The sequence below is a fragment of the Rattus norvegicus genome, chromosome 5 (assembly GCF_036323735.1).
Source record: "Rattus norvegicus strain BN/NHsdMcwi chromosome 5, GRCr8, whole genome shotgun sequence".
Lineage (NCBI taxonomy): Eukaryota > Metazoa > Chordata > Mammalia > Rodentia > Muridae > Rattus > Rattus norvegicus.
Window position 1 is genome coordinate 166,364,232 of NC_086023.1, and position 18,033 is coordinate 166,382,264.

At 52.3% G+C, this 18,033-nt stretch overlaps 1 protein-coding gene across 10 annotated transcripts in view; it reads left to right on the plus strand.

Annotated features, from left to right (window-relative positions):
* Rere (arginine-glutamic acid dipeptide repeats) overlaps positions 1-16,328 on the plus strand; it is a 331,790-nt gene extending 315,462 nt beyond the window's left edge. For 7 of the 10 annotated variants that reach the window (XM_008764198.4, XM_008764201.4, XM_063287069.1 and 4 more), the window contains 11 exons: positions 5,498-5,660; positions 6,449-6,541; positions 6,968-7,167; positions 8,192-8,353; positions 8,616-8,729; positions 8,952-10,309; positions 10,411-10,633; positions 11,299-12,022; positions 12,909-13,055; positions 13,512-13,716; positions 13,890-16,325. In XM_008764198.4, the coding sequence (XP_008762420.1) occupies positions 5,498-5,660; positions 6,449-6,541; positions 6,968-7,167; positions 8,192-8,353; positions 8,616-8,729; positions 8,952-10,309; positions 10,411-10,633; positions 11,299-12,022; positions 12,909-13,055; positions 13,512-13,716; positions 13,890-13,923 (3,423 nt within the window). In that variant the 3' untranslated portion in view covers positions 13,924-16,325. Of the gene's footprint in view, positions 1-5,497; positions 5,661-6,448; positions 6,542-6,967; positions 7,168-8,191; positions 8,354-8,615; positions 8,730-8,951; positions 10,310-10,410; positions 10,634-11,298; positions 12,023-12,908; positions 13,056-13,511; positions 13,717-13,889 lie in introns of all 10 variants that reach the window. The other 3 variants (XM_006239438.5, XM_008764200.4, NM_053885.2) reach the window with 3 other exon arrangements.
* Positions 16,329-18,033: the final 1,705 nt, after the last annotated feature.

Sequence of the window (18,033 nt, forward strand, 5' to 3'; positions counted from 1 at the left end):
TATGGAGCAAAAACAGTTGGCTTGTAGCTCCCACCTCTGTGGGGAAGTAGAAATAATTAGGTGGAAGGAGACAGGGATGAGAGACTCGGGGGAGGGAGGATTTGATCAGAGGTGCGTCTGCATGAGTGTGTGTGTGTGCTTGAGTGTGTGTTCTTCCCAGAGGGCCTGTCTGAGAAGTTAGTGCCAAGCCAAGGCCTTAGAGAAGGACAAGGACAGGTCACAGATGCCCACGCCCACTCTGGGGATGTGTCCTTAAGACAGGCCTTCGGAGGAGGCCAGACATCTTTCATCTGAGCATCTAGTAGGCTGAGGCAGGAGAATCTCTGAGTTTGAAGCCAGGGCTACATAGAACCTGTTTCCAAAAGAAAGGGGGCGGGCAGCTTTGGTGTTTTAGAAGCTTCCAGTGCCTTAGCGATCTAGACCATTTCCATGGCCCCCTCAGGATAGAGAAGGCAGACAACTTGTCTTACCTTTTAAAAGAATCATCTTTTAATTGAGCAGGACAAGAGTCACTCAGCTTTACATTGGCTGACAAAAGTAAACAAACCCAATTCTGGAGTCTACCAAATGCTAATGGTAGAACAACAAACTGCTTATTAGACCAGGGGGTGAGCAGGCAGGCTGGTGCTGGCCAGCCTCAGCCCTCAGCCTCCTCATTTGTCTGCTAGAGACATGCCCATGATGGGATGGGACTCAGCCTGCTGTTTTTGCCACAGCAGCAGAACTTGTGCCTGAAATGGCTTTAGGCCAGGTCCAAGATGGGAGCAGCTCCAGCCCCCATTACTTTAACCAGACACAGGCAGCTATGGGAACACTGACACTTTATTCTTGTGAGTGAACTTGATAGACTTGCAACCAAGAAGGCTCTGAAGTCAAGTGGTGAGGAGGATGGGGCCAGTGGCCCTGGAGCTGTTCCCCACAGCTCTGGCCCTCTGTTAGTCTTCGTTGACTCCTCAAGTTCCTAACTACTTAGGAGGAAGGGTTTACCTAAGCAGCACACCCCCTCCCCACCTCCTGCCTTTGTTTCTGTGTATGGCCTGTGTGGCACTTCTTTCCCCTTGTTCATCCTTTTACAGAAATGTCACTGGAACCCAACAGTAGTCTCCCCTCACCTCCCACCTGTTGTATGTATATCCAGGGAAGACATCTCTGATGGATCTCCTAGGAGGCTTTGCCTGTGATCCAGCTCCCCTCTGCAAAAGGTGGGAGGGCAGGAGGAATTGGAAGGAGAGTGTGTTAGTGCTAACACAGGCCAGTAGGGTACCGCACTGGGGCCTGTGGCTGACAATTGGAAAAGTGGCTTTGTGCCCCACCCCCTTTTTCTCAGGCTCTGTATTGGATTAGCATCTCGTGGTGTGTATAGCTACAGCACCTGATGTCACACGAGTCGGCTGTAACACAGTATGGTAAGATGCGGTGAGAGCACTGGGAACAGAATGATTATTATAGGCCATTCGTGTCAACAACATTTAGACCTCCGTGTTTGCTTGCAAGCAAAAGCAGGAGCTAATTTGCGAGGCTGCCTTTGTGGAGCTGCCTTTTGATCAATGATTGCCTGTGTTAATGTTTCAGTGAGCTATTGATTTCTGCAGCAGCTTTTGTTCCCTGAATTTATGTGCAGCGGGTCTCTGCTGCACACCATGCATGTTTGATTAAAGTGCAATTGACTTCGTTCCTGGTGAGGCTGAGAGCTGCTTCACTCCCTATTTGTAGAACCAAAGCTTTCCCAACATGTCCTTTTGTTTGTACTCAAGACCTAGCCACCCATGCAGGCAGCAATATGCTGTTTCTAATCCTCCATGTTTAATCCCTCAGTGGCCATGGCAGCCTTTGAGAGAGGCAGCTGATAAAACCTGGCCTGGATTTATTATTGTTTTTATCAGCTTGATTGACATATTATTGATGTGTGTATACTATGTGTTGGGGGGGGTGAATATACCCACACTCTTCGTATACAGTCAGTTAGGTTTTAACACCATTTATGTGTGAGCCTTTGTATATTCTTCCTGAGTAGTTACTCGGCTGGGTCCTTCGCAGGCCTCTCCTGACCCACTTTACAGTTCTCTCAGCAGCCACTGACTCTCTCTCTCTTGCTGTTCTCAGCTCTCCTTGCAGCTTTTCTTGTCCTGGAACATTTCAATGGATACTTACAGTCCAGTTGTAATTCTGGCCTCACGTGCTTCCCTTTTCTGGTTTGGAGCTATTGAGAATACTGTTTCTGTGAATAGACATCTTTATGTGGGACCTGAGAACTGGCTCTGCAGTTTGTTCCCAGCACCCACCCACCGTGTGTGGCAGACACATGTAACTCCAGCTCCAGGGGGTTCTGCTCCCTCTTCTGGCCTTTATAAGCGTTCCCATACCAAAACACATACACAGCAATGACTTAAAACTGTTTAAAGCCTAAGTGGTTTTCATTGCCTATGTTCCCACCAGCAATGCCTACAAGTTCTAGCCATGTAGGCTTTCTGCCTTTTAAATTTATATTCTTTCATTTCCTCGACCGTGGTTTCCACCTGGCCCTGGTGGCTGATCGTGACCATGGTGCTCAGGTTTCATCTGCCCTGGGCACTGTTTTCTCCTTTTACAGCTGTCATTACTTGTTGACAAAGCTTGCTGTGCCTGCACTGCCACCTTTACCCTGAGCCCTCAGCTGTTAAGGAGTCAGGTGGAGCAGGTCAGCCTGGCTTCTGGAGCCTTTTTACTGTTCGCTGTAGGTCTAGCATTGGGCTGGTTTCTTACCCACACTGATCCCTGATGTCTCCTTTTCTAGTCTAGTTGTGCTGTCTTTTTATTTTTTATTTTTAACTTATTTTATGTATATTAGTGTTTTGCTTGCATATATGCCTGTATGAGGGGTCAGATCTTGGAGTTTCAGACAGTTGTGAGCTGCCATGTGGGTGCTGGGAACTGAACCCAGGTCCTTTGGGAAGAGTAGTCTGTGGTCTTAACCACTGAGTCAGCTCCTGTGCTGTCTTAAACCATTACAGACTCGTGCAAGCATTCATGTTTAAGAAGTTAGGGTGGACAATGGATCACCAAACCAGTCCACAAGCACAGGGAGATGCGTGGGCTGACATCTGCTGGCTGCAAAAGTGTGGCCTTGGAAAGGGCCACAAGTTCCACCACACTATTGGTGGATCTCGCCGTGCAGCCTGGAGAAGGCGCAACAGTCTTCAGCTCCACCGTTACCGTAATACACGTAATATCTGTGTAAAATTCATAGCCAATATACAACTTAGGGCAATCAAAAAAAAAAAAAAAAAAAAAAAGGTAGGGTGCGGGTGCCATGGGAGGATAGTTTGATCTCTTGAGTTCAAGGCTAGACTGGTCTACAGAACGAGTTCCAGGACAACCAGGGCTACACAGAACCAATCCTGTCTCAGAAAAACAAACAAAAGTCCTCAATTGTTACTATGTGAGGCAGTACCAGACTCAGACAAATGCCTCCTAGAAACATTTTTGGTTCTTTTTTTTTTTTTTTTTTTTTTTCGGAGCTGGGGACCGAACCCAGGGCCTTGTGCTTGCTAGGCAAGCGCTCTACCACTGAGCCAAATCCCCAACCCCTCCTAGAAACATTTTTGATGGGGGCTGGAGAGATTGCTCAGTGGTTAAGAGCACTGACTGCTCTTCCAGAGGTCCTGAGTTCAATTCCCAGCAACCACATGGTGGCTCAGAAGCATCTGTAATGGGGTCTGATGCCCTCTTCTGGTGTCTGAAGACAGCAGTGACCTGCTTTTGGTTTTTGCTTCTCTCCAGCTCCAGAGTAAGAGCAGACTCTGGTTTATTAGACAGAGTTGCCCACTGGCCCCGATGAAGCACACCACTGAGGAAGTGCTTGAAGGATAAGCTAAGGCAGCCCAGTTTTCAGTAGACAGAGATTTTGAAGTCCACTAGTAGGTGTCTGCCCAGCTTTGTTGTGGGAAATTGCATTCCCCAGTCATGACGGTGGAAAGTAAAGCGGCAGGAAGAAGGTCATAGTAGCCCCTCAGGCTCAGGCCTCGTTACCACTGGGCATCAGCTATTTGAGGCACAGCACATGGCAGAAAAGTCAGAAAGCCCCCGGCGGTTTTCCTGAGTCTCCCTTACTGTTCTAGGGAGTACTGATCAAGTGCTGATCAAGTACTAGGTGGGACTGAGCTGGGGTGCATAGATCCAGGCATGGGTGTTCTAGGCTCCGGTGGAAGCTCCCTGACCTCCCCAGCCTGGGACAGTGTTTGATTGTGCAGCATTGGTGGTAAGTGAAATTTGTTAGTATTGACCCGTTAGGGTGAAGCACATCCACAGCTTCATGAGATGGGTAGGTCAGTCAGGTCCTGCTTCATAGACCCCATTAAGGATCTGGCAATAGGCATGGCAGCCTACTTCTATATTCATAGAACTCTGATGTTGGAAGCAAGAGGGTCATGAGTTCGAGGTCAACCTGGGCCAGACAGTAGGACCCTGTCTCAAAAAACCAAGTACTGACACCTGGGGCATTGCCATGCAAACATGAGAAGCAGAGTCTGCTCCCAGATGCCACAGGAGAAAGCCAGGTGTGGTGGTGCCTGCTTGTGATCTCGGTGCTGGAGCAGCCTGCTGTGACTGGTCCTCTCAGTCTCAAGAATTTGTACATGCTCTCCAGACATCTCTGCCTGGTTTTCCTACTTATCTTCCTGGCTCTTAGAACCTGGCTCCCAAGAAAACAGCTTTGCCTCTTCTGTTCCTGGTCACCTCATTCCTGACACAGAGTATCAGATGGAGAGAGTAAGCAGGGCTCCAGGACCAGCGAGCAGCCTGCTCCTGCTCTGCTGGTTCATTAAGACTAAGGCAGAGACTTCTCCCGGGTTCTTTCTAAGAAATAGCACTTTATAAAAATGGTTTTTTAAATCCATTATTTTGTATACTTAATAAATTTTAAACTTTATTTTTTAAAGTTTGTCGTTAGCCAGCCTCTGCTAGGTGAAAGTGCTCTTTGTGCGGGAGACAGGTAACAGTGCAGCCCAGCATACAGCTGCCATGGTGCTCCCATACCCTGACGCTGCAGTTTTCAGGAAGGCTTAGTATGTGAAGGGTGTCAGTCGCTCTGTCTTCTTTTGCTAGGCCTCAGGGGTTTCCTGCTAGTTTGCGCAGTGTGCCCATTAAGATCAAGGGCGATAGAAGAAAGCAGTTTGTCTCCTGGCCCTGGCTCCCAACAGCTCACCTGTGGTCTCTGATAACTGTCTCTGAGGTAGTGAGCACCCCCTCACATACTTGTGATTTCACTGGGTGCTGTGCAGATGCTTCCGTATGCACAGGACACACTCAGCTTGCATACTCACAACAGCTCCCTGCAAGTGGGAACCGTATTTCCTGTTAGTCTCTTGGATAGTCTGGGTTCCTGGTGTGAGGTCATACTCTGCTGGGCTGCAGGACGGGACCGTCAAGCCTCACTCTGGGGTACTGCTACCCTGCTCAGGAAGACGAGAGGACAGGGAGACTGCGGGTGCACACTGACAGCTGCCCCTCTGTCTTGCAGGGGGAACTGATTACCTTCTATTACTACTGGAAGAAAACACCAGAGGCAGCCAGCTCCCGTGCCCACCGCCGGCACCGCAGGCAGGCTGTGTTCAGAAGAATTAAGACTCGCACAGCGTCCACCCCTGTCAACACGCCCTCCAGACCTCCTTCCAGTGAATTCTGTAAGTGGGGTATCTTGGCGCTGCCAAGGGTAGTAAGAGACTGCGCACATGCAGACATATCTGTGTCCAGCTCTAAGCCTGTGAACTGGTGAGCCAGGGATTTGTATGGTGTGGTTTGTGTGTTAGCGTGTACATGTTTGTACATTAGTGCTGACAAACTGACAATTGTGGGAGAGTTTAAAAATTATTCTTACATTTAAGTATTTCTAATAAATTTCACCATTCTTTCACATTTTGTAAAATATAAGCTTGACCCTCCGCTTTCTTCTTTTGTTTGCTTTACCAAGCTTAGCTTCCTAGTCCTAGTGTGACATTCATTCTAATAAAACAGGGAGGCCCTGTGGGTTTTGGCCCCTACCAACTAGACTGAAACAGTAGTGCTTTACAGTTCTGCCCCAGCCCTGAACACTGCCCTGAGGCACCAGTGTTCTGTGTTTGCTTTGTGCGGGCCAGCAGCCATCTAGGTTCATAAGAGACTCCCAGGCCGCGCAGATGGACGAGGGCAGACAGTCCTGTGGGTGCACGGCTACCACCCCAGACTCACCGGACTCACCCGTGCTGGCCACCCCAGGACTCCAGCATGACATCAGCCTCCTGGCAGGGCAGGAGCTTGAGTACTACCCCTCACACATGCAAGCTCTTTGCTCTGGTGACAGCGCCTGAGGAATTAGAAATGGGCCTTTGTGACAGATGCTCATTCAGTCTGTGTGGTTAGTTCACTGCTGGTCGCACTCCCAGCGGAACATGATGGCGTCTCTTCTGTTTCCACTTTTGCTCACCTTGTACAGTGGATCTGAGTTCGGCTAGTGAGGATGACTTTGACAGTGAGGACAGCGAGCAGGAGCTGAAGGGGTACGCCTGCCGGCACTGCTTCACCACCAGTAAGTGGCCTCGGGTGCCCTCGGTGCAGGGGGCAGGTGCTCATTCCAGGGCCAGGCGAGGCCTTGGGCTGCCAGGCTCAGACTGTGCTGATGGAAAAGCAGCAGGCAGTGGTTGACTTGGTGTTGGGTTGTGCTTGGGAAACTCGACCCTCTCTTCTGACTTGCTTCCCGGTGAGCAGTCAGGACTGTACTTACTTACTGGTAGGAAGGACTCATACAAGATGAGGGAGGGTTCTGTTGTTCCTGCGGTGGCTACATGGGACTGACCAGTGATCTCCTCATCAGCTTTAGGGAACAGGCATCTATCCAAGCTCATACTTTGAGTCACTCTCGTGACTCAGGGTCAGGGGAGCCCACAAAAGGGCCCCTCTGTTCAGATATCCCCAGACACAGAGATGGTTTCCCACGTCCCCTACCCTCATGTAGCCTCCAAAGACTGGCACCACGGGGGCCGAGAAAACATCCTGCTGTGCACAGACTGCCGCATCCACTTCAAGAAGTACGGTGAGCTGCCACCCATCGAGAAGCCCGTGGACCCCCCGCCCTTCATGTTCAAGCCTGTCAAGGAGGAGGACGATGGGCTCAGTGGGAAGCATAGCATGAGGACTCGGCGGAGTCGGGGCTCGGTGAGCTGGGGGCCTGGGCTCGGGGCTCAGTAAGTTGGTTTAGGCAGAAACACACTAGCTCTTGCGCACTGCTCTCCCTGAAGCCAGTAAGTAGCTTCGCCTCTGGGCTTTGGGGCGTGGTGTGTTTAGGGAACTTGCTGTTCAGAAAGCTCACTGGTGTTTATAACGTAGTGCCAGCGCCCCCAAGTCCCTCAGAACATAGGCACATAGGCCACTTGCCTCCAGTGGGCATATTTCTAACTTTGCAGGTGGTGTTTCCAGCATTTGATCCCGTGTTTTTGCATAGGTTCTTTAGTGAGGATTTGTCCGCCTAGGCATGGTGGCTCATGTCTATAATCCTAGCGCTTGGGAAGCTGTGGCAGAGTGATGGCCATAAAATCAATTCAGGCCTAACCTGGCTACAAGTGGTGGCACACACCTTTAATCCCAGCACTCAGGAGGCAGAGACAAGACAATCTCCTGAGTTTGAGGCCAACCTGGTCTCCAGAGTGAAGTCCAGGACAGCCAAGAAACTGTTTGTAGGGTGGGGGAACACAGGAATGGCCACTGCTTTGTTTAACAGAGGTCGGGTGTGTCTAAGACCACAGGAGGGTCTTTGATGCTTGAGGCAGTGAACACTGAGGGATCTTTCTCTCCAGCACTGACCTCTCTGAGGGCTTTTCTGGTAGGCGGCAGGTGGATAGAACGGCCCACCCTTCTGTATCCTGACCTCAGCTGAGCCCTGTGGCTTTACAGGGGTGTGTTGCAAGCCAGGCATCTGTGAGAGCTAAACTGCAGTGTCTAATTGGGTGGCTTCCTGTCCTGTTTGATTAACTCCACAAATGTTCTGTGGTGTGATTTGGTGAGCATGGACAGTCAACCCACTTCTCCTGAGCCCTCAGAGCCCCCTGCTCATTCCCTCAGGATGTGTTTTCTGGGTTTGAGTGAGTTTACAGTTTATCTTCCTTGGCCAATGACTAGACTTAGGTGGGCATCTGTGGGGCCTGGGAATCCATGCTCACTGTCCTTCGGCTTTGGAGGGCAGATGTCTACACTCCGCAGTGGTCGGAAGAAGCAGCCTGCCAGTCCTGATGGCCGCGCCTCACCTGTCAATGAGGACGTGCGATCCAGTGGCCGGAACTCCCCCAGCGCTGCCAGCACTTCCAGCAATGACAGCAAAGCAGAGGCTGTGAAGAAGTCGGCCAAGGTCAGGGGCTGAGGGAACAGTGCAAGCTTCCTGGTCCCTCGCTCCCGCCTGGGCATTGACATTTCCCTGGTTTAGGGGCTGCGGATGGAGGCCTGGGTCCTAGAAAAATAGGGTCTTCTGCCACAAGTTTGCCAAGGCCCCCAAAATACAGAATGGAGTGTTTGGAAGGGCTCCTTTGGGCCCTCGCTGGCCCTTTGGAGGACACCCTTGCTTCAGAATGAGGAACAGTGCCCACAGACTCACCCTTTGTGCTTCCCCGCAGAAAGTGAAGGAAGAGGCTGCGTCCCCTCTGAAGAACACCAAGCGCCAGCGGGAGAAGGTGGCCTCCGACACAGAAGACACTGACAGGGCCACCTCCAAAAAGACAAAGACCCAGGTGAGGCTTCGGTGACACCCTGACACCCCACCACCACCACACAGAAGCTCAGGTTCTCCTGGGGAAGGCAGTGCCTAACTTCAGGAGAGAGAGTTTGGACCCTGCCTTGTCCAGGCAAGAGCGGAGCCCCCTGCCGCCTCTGCACAGACCATAGTTGTGTCCACACAAGCAGTGGCAGAGCCGCTTTCTAGTGGGCTCCATCTCTTGGTTCTCTGCCCTTAGGAGATCAGCCGCCCTAACTCTCCCTCTGAAGGTGAGGGGGAGAGTTCCGACAGTCGCAGTGTCAATGATGAGGGCAGCAGTGACCCAAAAGACATCGACCAGGATAATCGCAGCACGTCCCCCAGTATCCCCAGCCCTCAAGATAATGAGAGCGACTCGGACTCATCAGCACAGCAGCAGATGTTGCAGACCCAGCCTCCAGCCTTGCAAGCTCCCAGTGGGGCTGCCTCTGCTCCCTCCACAGCCCCTCCAGGGACAACCCAGCTTCCCACCCCAGGGCCTACACCCTCTGCTACTACAGTCCCTCCACAGGGCTCCCCTGCAACCTCACAGCCCCCTAACCAGACTCAGTCTACAGTGGCACCTGCAGCCCACACCCTCATCCAGCAGACGCCCACCCTGCATCCCCCTCGGCTGCCCTCACCTCATCCTCCACTGCAGCCTATGACTGCACCACCTAGCCAGAACTCTGCACAACCTCACCCCCAGCCCTCCTTGCATGGTCAGGGCCCTCCTGGCCCTCACAGCCTACAGACTGGACCCCTACTACAGCACCCAGGACCTCCTCAGCCCTTTGGACTGACTCCCCAGTCCTCCCAAGGTCAGGGCCCTCTGGGTCCCTCCCCAGCAGCAGCCCATCCTCACAGCACCATACAGCTTCCAGCCTCTCAGTCGGCACTGCAGCCTCAACAGCCCCCAAGGGAACAGCCCTTGCCTCCTGCCCCGTTAGCCATGCCTCACATCAAACCCCCACCCACCACACCAATTCCCCAGCTTCCAGCACCACAGGCCCACAAACATCCGCCTCACCTCTCAGGCCCCTCCCCCTTCTCAATGAATGCCAATCTGCCACCCCCACCAGCCCTGAAGCCCCTCAGCTCACTGTCCACACACCATCCTCCCTCAGCCCACCCTCCACCCCTACAGCTTATGCCTCAGAGCCAGCCCTTGCCCTCTTCACCCGCCCAGCCCCCTGGGCTGACCCAGAGTCAGAGCCTCCCACCCCCTGCTGCCTCCCACCCTACCACTGGCGGCCTCCACCAGGTGCCCTCGCAATCCCCATTCCCCCAGCACCCTTTTGTACCTGGAGGCCCCCCTCCCATCACCCCACCCTCCTGCCCCCCCACTTCCACCCCTCCTGCGGGGCCCAGCTCCTCATCACAGCCACCCTGCTCTGCTGCTGTGTCTTCTGGAGGCAATGTTCCAGGGGCGCCATCTTGCCCACTCCCTGCTGTGCAGATCAAGGAAGAGGCTCTGGATGAAGCCGAGGAGCCAGAGAGCCCTCCTCCACCCCCCAGGAGCCCATCCCCTGAGCCTACTGTAGTGGACACCCCCAGCCATGCTAGCCAGTCTGCCAGGTACTGGTTCCTGGGCCCAGCTGGGTGTGGATGGACTTGGTGGAGGCGAGGAAGGGCGCAGCCTTCAGCAGGAGCCCCAACCAGAGCTGCCACCTCTCTAGGTTCTACAAACACCTGGACCGGGGCTACAACTCGTGTGCACGGACAGACCTGTACTTCATGCCTCTGGCTGGATCCAAACTAGCCAAGAAGAGGGAGGAGGCCATTGAGAAGGCCAAGCGGGAGGCTGAACAGAAAGCCCGAGAGGAACGAGAGCGAGAGAAAGAGAAGGAAAAAGAGCGAGAGCGGGAGAGAGAGCGGGAACGGGAAGCAGAGCGCGCTGCTGTGAGTCCTGAAGGGTGCTGACAAACAGGGAAACAGTGTCCTCAGCCAGGGGTGGTGGCTAGCATGGATCCCAGGCTGTTGGTGTGTTCTCTAGACTTTCTGAAGACTCTAAGCCATTGCCCGGCAGCCATGATTGTGACTCGATTGACCGATGGGCCTGTCCTTTCCTTGCAGCCTATAGATTTGTGCCTCCTCCTTAATCCCAAGGTGTCAGAGAAACAGGAAGGGGGCTGATTTAGGACCCCTGTGTACAGAGGCATCCTGCTGTGCTGTGAAGCCCACCTGTGGGCTGGGGTATCTGGTACCTGCTTGATCAGGAGGGGTGGGGATGCCGCATCTAGAAGTGGCAGCATTGGAAACTTCCATCAGAATAGGTTTCACACATAGCCTGCTGGGCTCCCTGGGGCATACATACACAGCTGTAACTGTTTTCACAAGTGCACACAGGCACCCACCCTCGGTACAAGGAGAGCTGCAGGCAGGCACAGAACAGAGTGCTGTAGTAGAGTCTGGGCCTGGCAAAGGTCCCTTGTCACTATGTTCGGGTGAAGGGACTAAATTGGCCTGACACTGGAACAGGGCACGGGCCTAGCCTACCTCTGTAGTGAGCACCAGTCTTAGTCCCAGATGGCTTGGCACCCATCCTCACACCCTCTTTTCTTCAGCAGAAGGCTTCTAGCTCAGCACATGAAGGCCGTCTTAGTGACCCTCAGCTCAGTGGTCCAGGTCACATGCGACCCTCCTTCGAGCCACCACCGACCACAATTGCTGCTGTGCCCCCATATATTGGGCCTGACACACCTGCCCTCCGGACACTGAGCGAATATGCTCGGCCACATGTCATGTCTCCCACCAACCGTAACCACCCCTTCTACATGCCCCTCAATCCCACCGACCCCCTCCTGGCCTACCACATGCCTGGCCTGTACAATGTTGACCCCACCATCCGGGAGCGGGAGCTCCGAGAACGTGAGATCAGAGAGCGCGAGATCCGGGAGCGGGAATTGCGGGAGAGGATGAAGCCAGGCTTTGAGGTGAAGCCCCCAGAGCTGGACCCCCTGCACCCAGCCACCAACCCCATGGAGCATTTTGCCCGGCACAGCGCCCTCACCATCCCTCCTGCAGCTGGCCCCCACCCCTTTGCCTCTTTCCACCCGGGCCTCAACCCTTTGGAGCGGGAGAGACTGGCGCTAGCAGGTCCTCAGCTGCGGCCTGAGATGAGTTACCCAGACAGACTGGCAGCTGAGCGCATCCATGCCGAGCGTATGGCGTCACTCACCAGCGACCCCCTGGCACGACTGCAGATGTTCAATGTTACTCCACACCACCACCAGCATTCACACATCCACTCCCACCTCCACCTCCACCAGCAGGATCCTCTCCACCAAGGTGTGTACCCAATTCAGGAGCAAGGCTGGAAGGCAGCTTCTGTCTGAGAATCACACTTACGGGCTTCCCTGAGCAGTGAGTCTCGAAGCTGCTATTCCTGGGCCTGCTAGAGCAGAGAAGCCTCTGGGGAAGCCTAGCCCTCTGCTGTGGGTAGAAGACAGCAGATCAAGGCTCTTGGGGCCTTCAGAGCCAACCAAGTCTGGGTGTACGCACTGGGCTGCCTAAAGAAAATGCCTCTTCCCACAATGGGATGGGAGGGTAGAGGACAGGACTCCTGCTAGCTTTGAACTGATAGCCAGCCAAGCACAGTCCTGAAGGTCCACTCTCTGGATGGCTGTGGGAAGACTGGTCTGCAGCAGAGGTAGGCACAGGAGGCACCAACCACTCCCTTCAAAGCTTCATGGAGTTGGTTATGAGGGAGGCTGGCCATGAGTCCCAAAAGTGGGGCAGCATTGAGATCAGAAGGCTACTGCAACAGGTCCCCAAGGGGTGAGAGGAAGCCAGTGTGAACAGCTGGAGGGGCCCATGGAAGGCCTGAGGTAGAATGTTACCTCACCAGGGACCCAGGAGTGAATACCCCAGGTAGAGTATGGGGCTCCTGGCTGTGACCTGAGGAGATAAGGCTGCGCCCACCTATGCTGGGTTCTCAAACAAAGAGCTCAGTGCTCAGCAGTCTTAGGCATGGTGGCAAGAAATGGCTGGTCAGGGCTGAGCTCTGTACACTCTGCCTTACTGTTGTGCTCCCCAAGAGGAGGCCAGGACTCTTTGCATCCGGGTGGTACTCCGTCCTCATGAGCGAGAGCCAGCTTGGGTGGAAGTGCAGAAAGGAAAGAGCGCCAGAGCCATGCACCTGCTGCATCTGGACCTGCGTCTTTTTTTTTTTTAGGTTCAGCAGGCCCAGTTCACCCCCTGGTTGACCCCCTGACTGCTGGCCCTCACTTAGCTCGCTTCCCCTACCCTCCGGGCACCCTCCCCAATCCTCTACTTGGACAGCCCCCCCACGAGCACGAGATGCTACGCCACCCAGTTTTTGGTAAGAAGTCTTTGGAGGAGGACATGGGGTTCCAAATAGAAGCTGGGTGGGGCCAGATCAGCAGTTTCATTGACTGCTGCACAGCGGCAGGTAGACTGCGGGGCAGGGCTTGAAGTGCAAAGGCCATCAGTGCACAGCAAGATAGCCTGGCAGGAGCCCGGGCTGCCTGGGCTACAGAGGACAGCAGACAGGCACCTGACAGGCAGCTTGAGGTATAGGGAGGAGAAGGGGGCAGGCAAGGTCTGGGAGTCAGGTCCTGGAGCCCCTAGTATGAGCCTCCTTCTGGCCTGGGGGCTCTACTGAACAGCCCCGCCCCTGGGAGGGACTCTGTGGAGCCTGGGAAGGGCTGGCTCAGCTTCCTTTGCTAGGTGGGTGCTCTGCTGAGCAGGCTTTCTCCCCTCCTTCCTGGTCTGTCTTGGTTGCTCTGGTCATGGCTCCCTTGACTTGTTTTTGTAGCAGAGCCTGTTTTGCGCTTGGCAGGCACCCCCTACCCCCGAGACCTGCCTGGGGCTATTCCACCCCCCATGTCAGCGGCCCACCAGCTTCAGGCCATGCATGCCCAGTCAGCAGAGCTGCAGAGACTAGCCATGGAGCAGCAGTGGCTGCATGGACATCCACACATGCATGGTGGCCATCTACCCAGTCAGGAGGATTATTACAGGTGAGGTGAGAGGGAGGGATGCATGCAAGCATGCCTTGGCTATATGAGAGACTGCTGGGTGGGTGGAACCCATAAGCAGACGGATTGGCCAGCTCTGCCTGTGCTGCAGGGTCCCTCCTGCATCACCTAGCACGTCCTGATGTCTACTCTTCTGTTTTCTCCTCTCTCTCCAGTCGACTGAAGAAGGAAGGAGACAAGCAGTTATAAGTTATTTATTTGTTATGCTGCTGTGGAAACCCCAGTTCTAGGGGGCAGAAACAGGACTTTTACATCTAGTAGGCGCTGCAAGAGCAAAGAGGAATATCGTCTAAAGATTTCTCTATATTTAAACCCACAACTAAAAACACATCTGCATAGTAGTGTTTGTTTGTTGAGAGGATTTCCTGAGACCAGTTGAGGTCTCCCTGCATGACAGTCCCCCAGAAACGGCGTGTCCTGGGCTGGACTGACACCCAGAAAACGTACCTGCGATCTTGGGGTTTGGCTTTAGTTCTCTTTTCCTTGATTTCTCAGTAGGTGCTAGAGTCCGTTCACACCCTTCACTGTGCGCGCAGACACTGAGGCACGTGGGCTCTGGAACCCACGGGGTTTGCAAAGAGGCGGCGTATGAGTTTGAAATCCAAGAGCTATAATTTTTAAAAAATCTTTTATTTTACTACATTGTAGGAAATCTTCATAATTTGAGACAGTTCTGCAGCATGGCTTTTTACATCTGTAAATAAATAATTTTAGAAGTCTTTTTTTCTGTCCACAGACGACTATTCTGATCTATTTTTTCCAGCCATGTCACAAAGTGTGAATTCCTACCAGCTATTGACAGAATACAGAGTTGATTTTTTAATAAAAAGTTATATATAATTATCCCTTTAATTAAAGGGAACAGATGGGCGTTTCTGTTTCTAGTTTGAAGCAGGCAGGAGCTTGGGACTAGGTTTGGTCACAGCAGTGAGCACCCAAGGGTTGGCAGGGACAGTGTTACAGGCTCTTTGTTTTGCTGCTTTGATTTCATTTCTGTCTGTCCCTCGCATGTGCAGTGGCAGGCGTGTTTGAGCGAGCCTCCTTCCTCATTCATAGGGGTTCAGTGTTGACTCTGTTCCCTGGTGTCCCCACTGTCCTGTGTCTGGTATAGAAAGCGCATGTTTATGTGTATGTGTCTGATGATAAGTTTCCCTAGAGTGTTATGCACATGTTTGATTGTTCTAGATAAATTGTCATAAACATTCTAGGAAGCTCAAGAAAATGATGCAGTACCCAGCACATGAAAGACCTATGCCATGTGCTTGCCAAAGGAATGTTAGAGTCTGCTCATGTGCATGTCACCACGCCAAGCCGTGCCAGCCACAGACTGAGAGACTTCAGAGTGAGGAACCCCCTAGGGTCACTATGGTTGTATGGTTGTGCTCAGGGCTATGCAGCAGGCTGTGCAGGAAGCTGTGTCCTGCGTTTCCTCCTGGAATAGGAATTAAGGTCCTGGTTGAAGCAGGTTCCCCTGGGAAGTCCTCTCCAGCAGGCCTTCGGAGCAGAACTGACTCCTGCCCCGCTGTCCCTGATGGAGTTCTCCTACCAGAGCTGTGACCCTCCCTTGGACTCTGGAATGCAGTGGTTGCATTTAGAAACAGCTAGCTAGTCAAGGACCATCGATGGCAGCAGACGAGGTGTGTCCTGGCCCTGTGGAGAGAAGTGTGTGTGGTTCAGCTGGCATTCACTCCGCTCCAGGCTCTGACTCAGGTGGCAGAGCCTCATGCTCCCTGAGCCATGCATGGGGCAACTAGGATCCATTTGTCCGTTGGAGATGTTTGTAGCTTTTTTGTTTTGTTTTTTAACTTTGTTTTTCTCATTCCATTTCTGCCTTAATTTTGGTTCTTCATAGGAGGCAAGCTCAAATTAACCTTTTGTCATCAGACCTTCTGGCCGCCTTGGCATGAAGGCATCTTTTTCCTCTGGGGTTGGTGACATGGCCTCCGGATGGTCTGCCTGCCCTCCAGCCCTCTGGACTGAGGAAGACCCCCACAGGATCTGGACAGGCAGGTCCTTTCTGTCCCACGCCACCACCTCCTTCCCCTTTTAACTGAGTCTGCCGTTCAGTTAACCCTTTATTTCCTTTCTAGTACCCATTTCCAAAGAGAAAGAGTGAAGTACTTTGAAGTCTGTACTTGAAATCTGTCTGGCAGTGTTTCCCTATTAGTTCTGGGTTTCTCCCCTGTCCCAAGGTGAAGCGCTGAGAGCCTTCATTTCTCCGTGACTGACAGCAGTTCGTTTGGAGGCCCTGGACCTTTGTGGCGTCTTTGAAGCCTGGCCTCTTGGCTTCCTTTTGGATTTTCCTTGCTTTGATTTGAAGTTTGGGTTTGCTTTCCGTGTTCTGTACGTATCTTGTTCAGTGTCGTCAAGGTTGAGCTTCACGTCTCACTGCAGTGGAGCGAGCGGACATTCTGATCGCTGCATTTCTTTAGATCTCGGAGCTAAATGTATATATGAGTAGTTCGCAATGAGATAACACAGTGTAAACAGTAGACACCCAGAAAATCGTGACTTCTGTGTTTTCTCCATTTGAGTATTTTGTAATTTTTTTGAAATATTTGTGGACATAAATAAAACCAAGCTACACTACAGCACCCTGTGTGTTGGTCAGTGCCCTGTCTCATTCTGGAGTGTGCGTGGGGCACTGGAGATGGGCCCTGGAGGGTATGGGTGGGGCACTGCAGACAGCCATGGGAGAAGCATCGGGGGAGCAAGCTTGCTGCTCCCTGTTGTCTGGCTTGCTTATCCCCCTGGAACAGTTTCTGGAGACAGGTCTGTGCTTCTGGGAGGAAGAGCTGCCTTAGCCAATCCCCTTGCTCTTTAAAACCAAGTTATTGCTACCCATATCCACCGCTCAACCTATACCATTAGGATATGCAGGGAAGAATCCCCTGCCTGCTAAGGAGAGGTTGGAACCACCTTCAGAATTTTCCAGATTCTAGGTGTCACAGACCCTGTAGGGAAAGTGGCTCATGACCCCTTTGGGAGTCAAACAACCCTTTGACAGGTGTGGCATACCAGGTATCCTGCATAGCAGATAATTACAGTTATGATTTGCAACAGTAAAATTACAGTTACCAAGTAGCAAAGAAATGTTATGGTGTGTGGGGTGGGGGTCACCATAACAAGAGGAACCTGAATAAAAGGGTTTCGGTGTGAGGACAGTCAAAAACCACTGCTCCCCGGGTTTCTCCAAGAGACTACACACATCGGATCTCCTGTAAGTGTAGACATCGCCACCAGAGACCAGGACCTGGTAGATTACTATTGTGGCTTCTGATAACCAGAGACATTTTCTCCTGAAAGTTTTGATACTAAAGCCATGGTGTTTCAAGAAGTGGAGCAGGAACAGCCCAGAGAGTATATTGCTAAACTGCCTGCCAGGAAGGAAGGCCTAGGGACAGCGCGGGTCAGGTGCTGCCCACTTGAGGGGAAGAGGAAGCAGATAAATGTGTGCATTCTTAGCCCTTAAGCAACTTGGGAACGGAGACCAGGCAGCAGCTATCTTGGTTCTTTTGGGTTTTTTTTTTTTTTTTTTTTTTTTTTTTTTTTTTGGTTCTTTTTTTCGGAGCTGGGGACCGAACCCAGGGCCTTGCACTTCCTAGGTAAGCGCTCTACCACTGAGCTAAATCCCCAGCCCCTATCTTGGTTCTTAAATGTTAAGACCCAAGTGTCAGCCAGCAAGTCACTTAGGCTAAAGTAAAACTGCTGTGTGACACCTCCCTCCTCCACGACCCCAATACTGGGTGTACGAGCAAAGGAGAGAGGACAGCAGAACCCATAAACACGTGTTAGTGACATCACAGTAGCTACAGTGCTCGCCGACTGAAGAGTTACTAACAAAGAGATGTACATGCATATATACATAGACTGTGGGAAACTACTGCGTCATAAATAAAAATGAAACCTGCCCTTTGAAGCAGCCTGCATGAAACTTGAAGTGACTTAGGTGACAGAGCAGATTAGGAAGAAGGGATGCACACATTCCCATGGGGTGAAGCTAAAAGTCCTACAGAAGGAGGGGAGGACAGCTGTCAGTGGAGACTAGGAAGGCGGGAGGAGGGAGAGGAAGTTGGTTTCACTGGCTAGCTGGTTTCTGACAGGTGACACTTGTTACATTCTGCTTGTGCAAGAGTCCAGAGGTTCTCAAGAACTTTTTCAAGATTCGGTTCTTAGGATACATAAGTGTCTGGGTTTTACTTCACAAATACCTACTAGTGTTCACTCAGGTAAGCTGTGGACATTAGTCAGGCCGGTTATACTGCTGCTTATCCAAGGCAGAGGGCCCACATCTGAGTG